Here is a 14,297-nt window from a genome sequence, read left to right on the forward strand (position 1 = left end):
TTAGTACTAGAAGGCCTGTAATGACCTATAATGTCATAAACTTCATTTTTGCCAGGATAAGTTTCTTGTGAAAGATACATTGTAAAATGTTACAATTCAACAGAAAAATGCATGGTCTCATGTGGAAATTATGTACATTTATGCCTAGATGTATGAATGTAGAAGAAGCGAGAGAGGTGTGTCAGGATTGTTCCAAATGGAGGTCTATAGTTTCTGCCTACTCATTTTGGTTACGGATGTGGTTATGTTGTTGTTCTAAATAATAAACTATTTATAACTCATATTGACAGATTTGTAAATTATCAGAACATAAAAGATATCATTAAAATCACAATACATATTTAAAAGTATAAAGTTTAGTATGTCATATTTGAGTTTAATAAAAGCATGTTTTCATAAATACATGTCATATATTTTTTTTATTATGTTTTATATGAGTACAACCACATATTTCTTCTAAAGAATTTCAACTTATTGCAATCTTGCTTCTTATTTCACAGTTATTCTTATTATTATTGAAGAGTATTACTACTTTTTATGGTTAATTGGATTAGATAACTCGAATTCATAAACAGATAGTTAAGGTTTCTTGGTTATGTTGTTAAGCAATCAATTAATTTAGTTTTGCTGTAACAAATGTAAAGGTAACCGCAAAAGATTCCGATATGTTCTATTGGATAAACTAATCCTATTCAAAGAGATGTATCTATCTCATATATAATTCTTTTTTTATTTCTATGTGTTTTAATTTTACGTAACTGTTCCCCAAAAAGTCAAGTTGGTACTACCTCCCATATCAGAGTTATGGATCGTGTCAATTATCTTAAAAACAAAAATATATTAATTCAGAGTTTACGAAAGAATTGTCTTAACCCTTAATTTGATGGTGTCCAGTTTGACGAACAACTAATAAAAAAAATCAACTGAACTAGTTTAGAGAAAATTTCGTAAGTATGACTACCAAAAAAAAACTTTTTTTCTACAAAAAATTTCGTCGAATTAAGGGTTAAAAAATTTGTAAATAAACGACAAAATAATATTGCCGGCTCGGCTCCATCCACTAAGATATACACAAAGCTTTTTTTCATTTTTATACAGTATATGAAAGCAGTTGACCTTGTGCCAAAATATACAAAGATTATCCCCCGCATTGAAGGATATTTCCGGGAACCCGTAGGCCTTGAGTAAGTCTCAAGGACTTGGGGAGGGAGGGAGAATAATGATAAAGGAAAAGTATACCTGGTTGTTTCTAGGTCATTCGTACCCACCCTCCGATCTCGCCCCGAATACAAAATTATACCGACCCTTATTTTATGTGTTTGCCAAGCTCTTAATATTTTAAATTTGTCACTGCATAACTAGATTTATAACGTATAAAACTAATCTAAATACATATAAAAATCAATTACTGTTCGTTAGTCTCGCTAAATATAGAGAACGGCTAAACGGATTTTCTTTTCTTGGTCTTGAAATGTTAGTTGTGCTCTAAGGAATATTTGTAAAATTTGAATAATTGGCGAGAACTATTTTTTTTTTGATTACGCACGGACGGAGTCGCGGGAGACAGCTTGTCTTATGTATAAAAATGACTTATGTAAAAAAATTTCTTATGTAAAAAATTTGATCCAACTTGGGTTATAGGGTAGTTTTTATCTCAATTATTGATGTTCTTTTAATTAGCTAATGTAGGTATAATTAAATACAGTAAAAATTACTTACTACTACATAACTTAAATTCAACAATTTGAATACAGAACGTTTAAAAATTTAAGTATGGGACTACTATTACGTAATACGACGTCGATTACACTGCTCTAAAGTGTGGGTATTATATATCATTACCAATAATCAACACAACACCCATACAGCGGAAATGAGGTGGAAATTAATGTTTCGATAGGTGAAAGTGTATTAAAAGAAACGCGTATTTTCGATTAATCTATTTCGTTTTTCATAACAAATTGAATGAGAAACTTTCAAGAACCAAAATAAATTAAACTGAATTTACAGATTTTAGAAAGTTTATTACAACCTTATTACTTAACTTGGGTGCTTATATCGTTTAGTGCTTCATTATTACCGTCACAGAAAATGTAACATGTTTTAATCACCCTTGTCTGCTGATACCCGTGCATTAAATGGATTGGCATTTTTGTTTTCTCAAAAATGAATGTTTGAAATATCAATATAAGTATCTTTGTACAAATTCTCGACAATAGAAGCTGCTGCTGCTGGTAACTTGGGTAAATGTCTGAAAATCGATTACATATTTTGATGGGAACACGACGAATTGTAAATATGTATATACAAGCTTTTGCTCGCAACTCCGTCTGCGCGGAATGAAAATAAATAGTTAGTATGTGTTCTTTCAGGTTATGTTCTACATCTGTCCCGAATGTCATCATTGAGATCCGTTGAAACGTTCTGGAGGTACCTTTTAACAAACATCCATCCATCTAAACTTTCGCATTTATGACGTAGTTAGATTGTGGTCAAAATAAATATCTTGATTTTTACAGCACTGAAGTGTTTCCCAAAGCTATTAGCTATATATATATAGCTATTTTGTTGTATGTTTTTTTCATTACTCATTCCATTGTGTTTGAGTATATTATGACATTTTCTAAAGACTTACGCGTCTTGTGTTACTAAATTTCTTTTCTCTTTATATTGGGTGGATGCCAGTTCTACCCGGAAGCTCGTCTAAAGAGAGCGACCAATTTCGTTCTATAGTTCTGCCAAACTTTGGCCGGATTAAACTATAACTTGCCATATATGGCGATGCGGATATTTAATAATATTGTTATATTTTTATATTGAATATAAAATGATTATATCTTACTAATATTATAAATGCGAATGCTTAGATGGATGGATGGAAGTTTGTCATAGATATAGAACATAGTCTCGAAGAACACATAGGTTTCAATTATGTTTTTTTTAAATTCCGCGTGGACGGAATCGCGGGTGATCACTAGTGTTTAATATTTCACAATAATGGTTACAGCAAGCATGTATTTATGTCACACAAGTTTAATTATTACATTGGACTAAATACATTTCCGATAAAAAGCTTAATGATTATGTACCCACACCAGTTAATATATTTCGATATAAAATTAATTTCATTGCTATGTCATTGTGAATTTAATGTAATTGGACATTAAAAGCGAACACTGTGCATGTGACTGTTGGCCATATTGTACGATTATTTGACTAAACCGGTTATTATTGTAGGTTAAGCAGTTTTGCACAATGCGTCCCTTGTTGATATGTTATCTATCGCGCTCGTTATCGCCCTGGTCACCAATGTGTGCTGATCCAATTCGGTACAACGGCTGAATGTTCGTTAGCTACATGGTTGAAAACAATTGACATACGCATCTTTATATAAATGTGCTATAAGTAAAAATAGATAATTATATGTATACGTGATTATCTATTCTTAACGTTTGACTTCAAATTCATTTGAATAGACTAAACAATCGCTATCAATTTTTTTTACATGTGTCAAGGGTGTCTGAAAGCATTGCATATAGAATTGTTTTTCTAGGCACATCTTCAGCGAATTTCATTTGACTTGATTCTAAAATCAACAACTTACATGTGTCCTTTCAAGAAACAAGCGTATCTCTTTCTCATAAGCCAACAACGCATCTGCAGTATCTCTGATATTATGGATGATAAAGAAAGCAATGATCACCTCGTTTATCGCACAGCTCGTGTGCCTCCATCTCTTATAAGAAAGGATTGTTTTAGATGAGATTTAATGAAGAAACTATGCTCCATTTATTTCAACCACAATTTTAGTCATATTAATTTTTAAATCAGTAATAACATCGGAAATATTAGTGCCTCATATCGGTCAATCTAAAGTTAATTACGAAATCCATTGCGTACGTTGTAAAGTGCATTTAGTGAGGCCTGTAATCTGTATCCATCGGTTGACTCGTCCATCGTCAGGCCGTTGAACCCGCCATACGGCTCTCCTGGACGCGCTTGCAATGTCGCACCGCTACACGTGCTTTGAATTAAAGCTCTGCTATGATTTTTATTGTTTAAGGTATCTACCATTAATTATAAGCGCTAATATTTCCACTCTAGTGAAATTGTTGTTCAAAATCGCTCACATAAAAAGGATTCACTGTCATCTCTGAGATAACTCATCGTTTGTATCAATTGTTATACATCGACCATTTGTCTAAAGGGTAAATCGAATGTCCTTTTATCGCTACCACCAATAAAAAAATATTATAAATGTATTTTATTATTAGTATATTAATTCTTGGTGGCCCAGTTTTGAAGAATATCCAACTTTATTTTGATACAGTTAAGGTTTATTTAAGGCTTAAGTAATACTGTGTACACTTTGTTTACATTATTAGATTACTGCGTTCATAGTATGAAGTAAACAAACGTATCGCTCCCGTGTCGGTCGTTTTTGATTTGTAAAACGCTACAAATATGGCAGCTGCAGTTATTCCGGTTATAGTTTATTGAATGAATAATGACAAGTGGTGCTGTGCAAATCGGGTTATCGATTTCTGATGAACAGGGCTGCCATAGACATGATTAGCTTAATAGGGTAACACACAAAAACAAAGAAATTTTTTACAATTAGAAAACATAAGCGTCAATGCATAAAATTTTTGTTTGATCTTATAAATTTGTTTATTACTGTTCTCCAATTCTTAATCTATCAGCGTTGTAAATCAGATAATATCCATTATCTACCTTAAAAGATACCATCTAGCTAATAAGGCGTCCTCTACAAAGTCTAAGTAAACTGGAAATGGATTATCAACTTTGTCCAGACCAATAACATTGTTAGAGCTTTGTTTATTTTTTAATAAATTTCAATTTGGAGTGCGGTTTCTTTGTGCAACGAAATAGTTTTTAATGCAAAAAGATGTTCACTAGTTGTAATGTCATTCGATGCGATGTCGGCAACCCTGGCATTGTGGACTCGGTCCGGGCGGGCGGGCGTCGACCCTGCAACTTCAGCACCGCTGCACTCGCCTTTGTTGGATCTCGTCCCGGTCATCACTCTTGACTTCGAGTCCGAGTATTACCCTGCTTGCTTCGCTTTATCGACATTATGAACTTTTAAAAAGATTTCTTCGATTCAAATGCGCTTTATGTATTTGCAGTTGCCCTATCTCGGTGGTTGATAATTTTTTAATATGCATAAATGTGACCACATTTTTTCTATCTCTATCAAGTTTTAGAACATTGGTTTTGATTTTTCTATTCGTCATTATAATTGAAACTAACTTTAATTACTTTGTCATTTAGTTATTCCAGATTAATGTTAAATGACCAACACGGCCTGATTTCGGCGATAAGTCGCTTGTCAAAGGACTGCTGGCTGTAAAGTTAGGATGTTGTTGGAGCATTGCAAGTGTTATCTAAGTAAGTTTAGCAGCGCAGGCCGAGTCGGTACGGCGCGGGGTCGGAAATGCCCCCACCGCCCGGATTGGGTCACGAATTTTACGGCTGCGGGTCCCCTCGACCCCAGCGGTTATATGTGTGTATGTAGGTTAACATCGGACGCGCTCGATACGCCGCCGCTGCCGATGCCGACCACCTAACCTAGATCAGGGTGTGGAGAGATCGCTTATGAAATCTGGCGCACGCTGCCTGCATAAGTGACATAGAATTTTACGTACCTATATTTAATGTTGTATATTACTAAAAGAACTCTAAATGTATTAAGTGAAGTGATTGAGTATTAGATCTACGTATGTCAATCCTTTAAAAAATAAGGATGGAAAAAACATGTAAATAAAAAATATGTGTTTTATATCTTAAGCATAACAGGCCATATCATAAAAGTCTTTTATTCATCGCTGAGTTTAGTCTTTCGTCAGGTCTTTCGACAATTTTTCCAAGATCTCTTGACTTTATTAATGTTCTTTAAATCCTCTTTTCAAATTGTAAAATATTAGACCTTGTACATTTTTCTATATACGTTCTATATTCCATACGTATGAAGACAAATCAATTTTATCTTGTTCTAATTTCATGAAAGATTTAAATTTTTCTCTATGAAAAATATAAAAAAAACAAATAAACATTTTTTTAGATCGAAGTGAAAATAGACTTTTTTAAATATTGCTTGTTACTATATCATTACTAGTACTACCTACTTTTGTATATTTAGTTACATTTCCGGTTACATTCAACAATGCCGGTTTATTTTATGGACATTGTACAGCAGGTCTTATAATGAATAGCCTAGTCTAGATTAGATAATCACATTGAAAGTTATTACGTAAAGGAAAGTAACTGCGACTAAAACTGATATTTTCAACGATTACGTTCTTCTGTTGAGTTTTAAATCGTATTTCAAAACATTGTAAAGAAATGAAAACTTGTTTACTATTTTTATCATTTGGTTAAAGTGCACTAAATGCATACATTTTGGGGGGATTATGAAATTTTTCCGTAGACTTTCAAGAAAATGTCTGAATATTTTTCATATTAATAAATAATCATACATTAAAAAAATCATTTTAAAACGTTCAGTTTCACATTATCGTTTAAAAAATGGTTACATTAGAAACGCTGGAATGCGTTCCGCCACCATTCGGCCGCTCGCCGCCTCTGTCTCGATACGGCCAATTGTGCGAGCCGATTTCAAAACGAAAGTACCGCGCATCTAGGACGGTGAACGTATTTCTCGGCGAGATCTCTTGCGATTTAACATCGGGTACTTTATTAGAGATCCAAGAGCAATCAACAATCTCTATCTTCATAATCAACAACTAATTTCTTTTGCAACCTAATTGCAAATCGCCGATGCATCTCTGATGAAACGGTTTCCTATCAATTTCATATTCCTCAATAAACATTATAATTTTATTAGCATATTAACACATCATTTTTTTATTAATTTAATTAATAGGTTGATGCAAAAGAATTTGCATCTAAACTAATTTAGACGTTTTAATCGTAATTTTTTTTACAATATTATATGTATAAATTTACTAACGGTTATAGTAATAAAAAAATTATAGCCGTCCACAAACAAGCTACATTGTACATTTATATTACGACTATTAGCAATAAGGAGACTATATACCTATAGTTTGATGTTGCCCTTGGATGTATCCAATAAATTCAAGGGAATATGATTTCTGATTTATTTTATCAGGTTTTTGTACTAACTAATGAATTGCGAACAAATTAGCTTACACAGCAAATTAGATAATTTAAAATTGTAAAACATGTACAATATAAACATACTCTTTAATGTATTCAAATAAATGTGGGCACAACACCTTGGTTTCAGTGTAGCGGTTGGGCTGCGTAGGCGCTGGCGCCGCGCTAACTGTTATTATATCATCCGAGATATCGTAACTAGTGCCCACCGATCCGCTAGAAAGTGCACGAACCACTCGCTTTTCTGACTCTATTTATTACCTAGGAAACTAGCATTCGAATGTTGGGTTTGAACCTTGTTTTAATTTACTTGCAACTTTCACGAAACTACTGTAACCCGTAGAAATTGAATGCATAATTGCAAGTTAAAATATAAGACCGCTTACGGCCGGTTGCTGAAGTCGTTTTAACCATTCGATAATGCGTGAAACTCTTGTTGGCAGTTGCATTAACAATGAAAATAATTTTACTTTTATTTTTAAGATTTTTAAAGCACGAACACTCCAGAGAAACGCCACCGCCATGAGAGCATTTACCCGTTAGGTTAAAAAAAAACTCGGGATTGACATATGTTCGGAAACCGCGAAATAAAAACTCTCACCATTGAGTCCAACACCTCAGCGATGACACTATATGTTTTATACAGAGATTTTAATTACCCCCCTTTAAAAAGCTGTCTTTTGAAATTTACTTCTAAATCGCTTGTTTTTACGGATAAATAGGCTAAAGATCAACTGTTTATTAATACCACAGTTTCTTATTACATTTTATAAGGTTAAATATTGATTGCACAAAATCTCAAGCCGAATAGTTAATGAATCTTCGTAATATACAAGTGTATCTAGGTGTGAGTTATGTCAACCTACTTCTTGAATGTCGACACAATGCAAACTATAACCAACCTTATTTATATCAAGTTAGAGATGAAATTGATTAAATGATCGTCAGTCGTTCTCAATCTGACAATTAGGAACTACTTTAACTCGACATTGGAAAATAAACCTTAATGCTGCGTATAAAAATCTATATTAAGATGTTTAGCAAGAGTTTAATACTGTACATGTTCCATTCAACCATGAACTCCTTCGAGGAGCGTCCCGCATAGTGGAGACCTCAATTTTTTAAACTCTTACTTATTGGTCAATCAGCATGACATTTGTACAGTAATACCATTGTTATAAGGCGGTTATTACAATAAATCCCACGACTTACGAAAATCATCATAAATATTCGAAGTTAACACAAACCCGTGATATTTGAATATATTTTTCAAATGTATTGTAATATCTATCCATTTTTATTGATTTGTTGGAAATTTGATATTCAAAATGCGTGTATCAAATTAAATCCAAAAATGTTGTATAAGGAATATTCTTTACAAGGTTTTCTATTTTTCCATAATAATTCATATTCATAGATTTTTCTTTTTTTTTTGCAAATAGTTACATTTTCCACAATTAAAGTAGCCGGCAAGAAGGGACGTCTTTTCCACTACTTTAATGGCGAAAACTTCAAATTTCATGTTCATTCCTTCACGCAATTTCCTTTAAAAGAGGTACAAAGTTTGCGCTTCAAATATTAATTCAATTATTTGTTACAGGTATTTCGCGCACGTCGCGCCACAAAAGTGTAAGTAAAAGCTTTGTTTTCAGTTTCCACTGCCGAAACATTGATGTAAAACATTTTTCTCTCTCATTCTATTTGAAAGACAGACGCATTACATTTTCGTTCAGATATTTCAGCAATGAAGACCCATAGTCATATTTTGTTTAATATCTGTTTTTACAGAAAATTAATCTATGCTATATCACGTGCAAACTAAGATACATAACTGATTAATGGATGATTCTATAACTGAAACAAACGACCCGTTTCTCGATTGTGTAAGCGCGCGGCAAAGTGGTCTGCGTCGTTGCTCAATCAGATGCATCTCGCTCGGAGTCGATCGGCCCGTGAGAGTCAAGTTTCCCAACGGGCGGGAGAGAGGGCCGGTGCTGCAGTTTCCCAATAGAAAGTCCCATACAGGAAGCGCAGCGGTGCACGTGCGCTGCACGCTGCTGCCCGGGGGGGGCGGCCGATGCACTTTCGTGCCGGTGACGTCACTCGAGCCTTTCGTCAGCGTCACGGCGCCGTAAGAGCGCTTATGCAATCGACGCGCACCACTCGACTTTCCAATTTCGACAACGCGCCATTGTGTGGCGGCTTTCAAATTTTTACTTCGCCTTCTCCCGCTTTTTGGCGCTTTCTTGGCCGCTTCATGCTCTCTCCGCGCCACTGAAAATGCTCCGAATGCTGCGCGATCACAATGGCGACGCGATGCACTTTCACTGCAGCGTTACGCTCTTACGACCCACGAGACATTATCGATACTTTTTGTTTAGTCGATTATTATTAATGTATTAAAAAATTAACATTGGCCGTTATACCACCTTATTTGTAAATTTTATCATTCATTAAGACTTTTCCTACATAAAATATCTTTGTTTTCATGATAGCTTGTGTTGACACTGATAGATTTTGCTCAGTGTACTTTGCCATATTTTTTTAAATATTAAAATTTAACTATTATTCAAATTTCTTCATATGGAGATTTTTAAGTGTCAATTAGCCACGTACTACATGTGAATGTTTTAAAAAGGAAAGGTCAATTCGATAGTAAATGAGAAAGTTAATCGTGGAAAGTGCACGCTAGCGTATCTGCGGTAGCGCATCTATTGCCAAATCTTTAAGAAAAAAATATAATTAAATCAATTGATCTATAACATTGACATCTTTGTAATTGCAGTTGCAACTTGTAATTTATTCTTTCTGCTAGTTATCTCATAGAATGCCACTTGGATTCCGACTTAGGACTTAGATAATGTTTGGTCATCGACTTTTCTCCTCTTGATTTAATTAACTCCATGAACAAATAATAGAAAGAAAATAAGTTTTTAAGTGTTCAATAGAACAAGTGGTTATTTGAAGTTTTTAACACAATTATTACGTAGGATATTCCAACCATAGAAGTTATCGAATTATATCACTTTCAACGTGTACTTAATATTATAATACCCGCAAGTTCTAGACCGATATGTTTTTCAGTTTGGCTATATAGCCGCATGAATGTAAGGTCGTTAACGTTTTCGGACCAAATCCACCTGGAGATGGGCATAATATTAATATTATGTTATAAACAATCTGTTACTCATTTTTAACGGAATTGTTACATGTTCTGATATTTTATACGGAATAAATTCAATAGGTACGAAAATGTGTTCATCTTTGTGACCTTTAATTTTTTTTTGTATATTAATAATTGAGGATGTTTTGTGAAGTGAATTAGGAGAGAGCAGCTTTCGATAGTAGTTTTAAAAAGACGCAGTAAAAGTACTAATATGGTTTGCCGCTAAGCTGAGCATTATGAACAGCATGCAAGCGGGCTTAAGCTTTCACCGGTACAATGGAGATGGTGTAGAGAAAGGGTCGACGCAGCTGTCCTGCGGGCGCTGTGCGAGCGGTCGGGCGCTCCGCCCTCGCCTGCCCCCGGCACCGCCGCGCCGCCGCCGCGCCTCCCGAACGCGATCAGTCAGTCGCCCGTCACACGTCGAGTGGATCGGACGTCTGTCACGCCACCTCGCGCGAACAACCAACCATGCGGTGAAGTGAAACTGTCAAACGTGATCCCATTCCGTAAACTGTGAACTCTTACCGCTTCACAATAAACGCGTGGTGATTTGTGTTAACGAAGTGGTGCCACTGATTTCGAAAATTGGATTATACAGACACATAATGGCCTTAGCTAGGTGAGCTATTTTGGTTGTTGGAGTCAACGCGGAACTAGTTTATTTTGCTATGTTCATCGAAGGACTTAGCGTCGTTAAGTCGTTATTTGATTTTGTTAAAATAAAACAGGTATGCAATTGATTGTGAATAGATGTCGAAAGATATTGCGATCTTCGTTTGTCCGTGTTAGCCTCGATACGTTCACCTTTGTAAAGTAGAGTAGTCTTTCCGATAATGCTGTGTTAGTATCAATTAGACAGCAATGCTACAAACGGCGAAAGTTAATGTGCCCCGCATGCGTATATAACTTTCTTTGTTGTGTAAGCTGAACGTCGAGCGACAAGTAGAGGGAGCGACTTAGAAATCGAGTCACATTTACAGTCATTAGTTTGTTTCACCATAAACCGATCACCTCGGTATGTAGATCTAAATTAACATTGTTTAACGGACATCGGGCCCGTTTCCCGCAACGCTCTCGAATACGTTGGCCTAATGGGATGCCGTTGTTTCCTCTTTATTTCTACGCACCCTCGTCTGTTACTGTTACCCTAAAAAGCGAACCCCAAATGTTGCCTTTGCCATGTTCGCTTGATTTTATAGATTTTCTGTGAACGTCTAAACGTTATGTGTAAAACAAGTTTACTATATTAATATGTTATTCATATCGCTATTTAACGTGTAACGACTGTAAGTTATTGCATTTTGTTTATCCGGACGTTTTAAAACGATACTTAAATGGCCTTTTTCGGAAACATTTCAAAATGTTGCAAATCGACGAGTTTCTGTTTCATGGACACACCATGGAAATGTTTTGTGATACAAGTTAGATTGTTGTATTATATTTGAACAAGGACTCGCCCGCTCGCTCGCCTGATTGTGGGTAGGTGCAGGTAGCAAAATACCGATGCCGGAAAGCGCTCGCTTCTTAGTTTCCAATTTTTTCTTTCCTTTTTATTGGGATTCTAAATTTAAAATGTTCGTCCTTTGTTGTATCACATTAGTAATATTCGAAGAACTCTAGTAATATTTATCACAAACAAACTATCGTTTATTTAATAAACAATGAGTGCCATTGTACTACTTTGTAATACCCGCGTCATCAACTATTCTACAACATTGTTATAAGCATTACGGCTTACTTTAGTTGTCCATACATCGTTATATACTTTTGTAATTCAGCGAATTGGTAATGGTTTTAACATTAATATTATTTGTATGTGCAACAACAATCTTCAAAAATCTAAAAATTTAATTTTTGTTCGGTACCAAAGCGAATGTTCACATGCAGTGCACTTTATAAAGTGGTTTTGAACGCAGGGTTTATGATATAAAAATATAAGACATATTATCCAGAAAATTACAATAAATATTGTATAGAATATGTCATTCAAAGCAACACAGATATTCAGTATAGGCACCTACGCACGGTGTATTATAGTTATGGAATAATATTAAGGTTTCGCAGGGATGCGCTTCTCAGAGGTCAATGTCCCCTCGTCACGGAGGTTGCACGAAAGTCACCGGGTGCTCCTTCGACTCGACTCGGTCCACCCTACTTGATTTATACGACGGCAGGATACATTATGTATATACGATCCCTTGAATACAGGGCTTCACAAAGTCACTTGTGCACAAAAAAATGTCTGTTTGTAACCACAAAGCTTCTAAATCTAAATGTGGGTACTTAACGTTTTAACATAAAATTACTCCATTGTCTAAATCATTGTTTAATAAAACGATTAGAGTATCATTTCAAAAAAATCCGCAATGTTAATGGTACTAAATTTTAATCTCAATACATGTAAGGATAAAGATATACAACCGCATGAAGATACGATACATACATAAAGATTGTTTTGATACTATAAAGGTAAACGGTTACCATATTCCATTTTGTCCGAGAAATTTAAGACATTAGTGTATTTGTATGTTTCTTGTTGCCTATGTTCTAATCGATATCCACGACTCGTGTACTGCAAAGTTAGCAAGCACGAGTACGCAACCGTGGCCGGTCTCCATTAAATTTGATTGTGTTTGAATAAGTTGGGCGAGGTTATTTCGCAAGAGAGTATCAATTTAGCGGAGTGATCTCGGCCGGGCCCACTCGGCGCGCTCCTGTTTCGTTGACAGCGGAATGCGATAACTAAACTGGGTTACCGCTGCTGACGCCGCGTATTTCGGTTACTATAACTATTACTCATAGAACTACCACTTATCACCTTTTTGATTTAACTCGATAGATTTAACTTACCATTTATATCGTTAAAACATCGCATTTTTACCTATTATGATTGGTAATTAGAAACTGTAAAGTATTTAATTTGGTAAAAAATTAAGGCAATATGTACAAGTTCCTATGTATTGTCTGTAAATAAAAGAAAGTTACTTTTTAATAATAATTTAGTAATTCATTGCATTTTTTAATCCCGCAGTAATGAAGTATTTTGAAAGATATTTTTATCGCTTTTGTGTTTTACAAGTCCAAGGCCATTTCGGTTTCGCATTGTAAATTTTTGAACAAACTTATCGATACTTTGCCATTTGCAGATATTAAAAGAACACACGATATAGACACGTGACTCTTATCTAAGGAAAACATAAAAATGTTAATATAAAAGCTGCGATAGTTCAATAGCTGGTAGCTTGTCAGCACGTTAATTATTTGGGATTTGATTGCCTATTAACATGTTACAAAAATTATGAACTTTGTGGCCAATGTATGCCATTGCTAAACATGCCATTTGATAATTAATAAACATAATTGTATTCAATGAAAATGAGAAACTGTAAAAAAAAATAACCTTTATAACCCTGGAATCACACACTTATTAAAAAACTAGCTGTCTACCGCGACTCCGTTCGCGCGTCATTAAAAAAACCTAATTAGTAGCCTATTTTTTCTTTCAGACTATGTTCTACATCTATACCAAATTTCAGCTAGATCCATAAACCGTTTTTAAGATACCATCAAACAAACAAACATCCATCCATCCAAACATTCACATTTATAATATTAGTAAGCAGTAAGACAACAAATTCCATTGTCAGCAGGCGAAATGTGTAAATGTCATTTTTCAATTCCATTTGATTGGCCTATATAAACACAGAGCTTTACCTTTTTTTAGAAAAATCAAAGCTTCTTCGGTAAAATAAAAGTCCTATGTTGTTTTGTTCCTTCAAACTTATCAACTTGCAAAAACATGCTTGAAATACTTATTGAACTTCTGAGTGTTAAGTATTTTATTATAAAATATAAGGTTTGTTTTCCTTGCACTCGTCGGAAGTCGTTTTAATTCCAAGTTGGTGGTACAGTTTTTTTTTATTTTATGTAAATATAGTAAAATTCTCTAAACCTTAATGCAAATTAT

General features: G+C 34.7%; 1 protein-coding gene across 4 annotated transcripts in view; it reads left to right on the plus strand.

The window, feature by feature from the left end:
- The window catches only part of rdx (BTB/POZ and MATH domain-containing protein rdx), a 37,698-nt gene that overhangs the window by 836 nt on the left and 22,565 nt on the right, over positions 1–14,297 (plus strand). For 2 of the 4 annotated variants that reach the window (XM_013309493.1, XM_013309494.1), the window contains one exon: positions 8,765–8,793. Coding sequence is in view for 2 of the 4 variants with exons in the window: in XM_013309490.1 (XP_013164944.1) it covers positions 10,936–10,949 (14 nt within the window). In the remaining 2 variants the exon portion in view is untranslated. Of the gene's footprint in view, positions 1–8,764; positions 8,794–10,738; positions 10,950–14,297 lie in introns of those variants that run through there. The other 2 variants (XM_013309490.1, XM_013309492.1) reach the window with 1 other exon arrangement.

This window comes from Papilio xuthus, unplaced genomic scaffold (genome assembly GCF_000836235.2).
Source record: "Papilio xuthus unplaced genomic scaffold, Pxut_1.1 DF827777.1, whole genome shotgun sequence".
Taxonomy (NCBI): domain Eukaryota; kingdom Metazoa; phylum Arthropoda; class Insecta; order Lepidoptera; family Papilionidae; genus Papilio; species Papilio xuthus.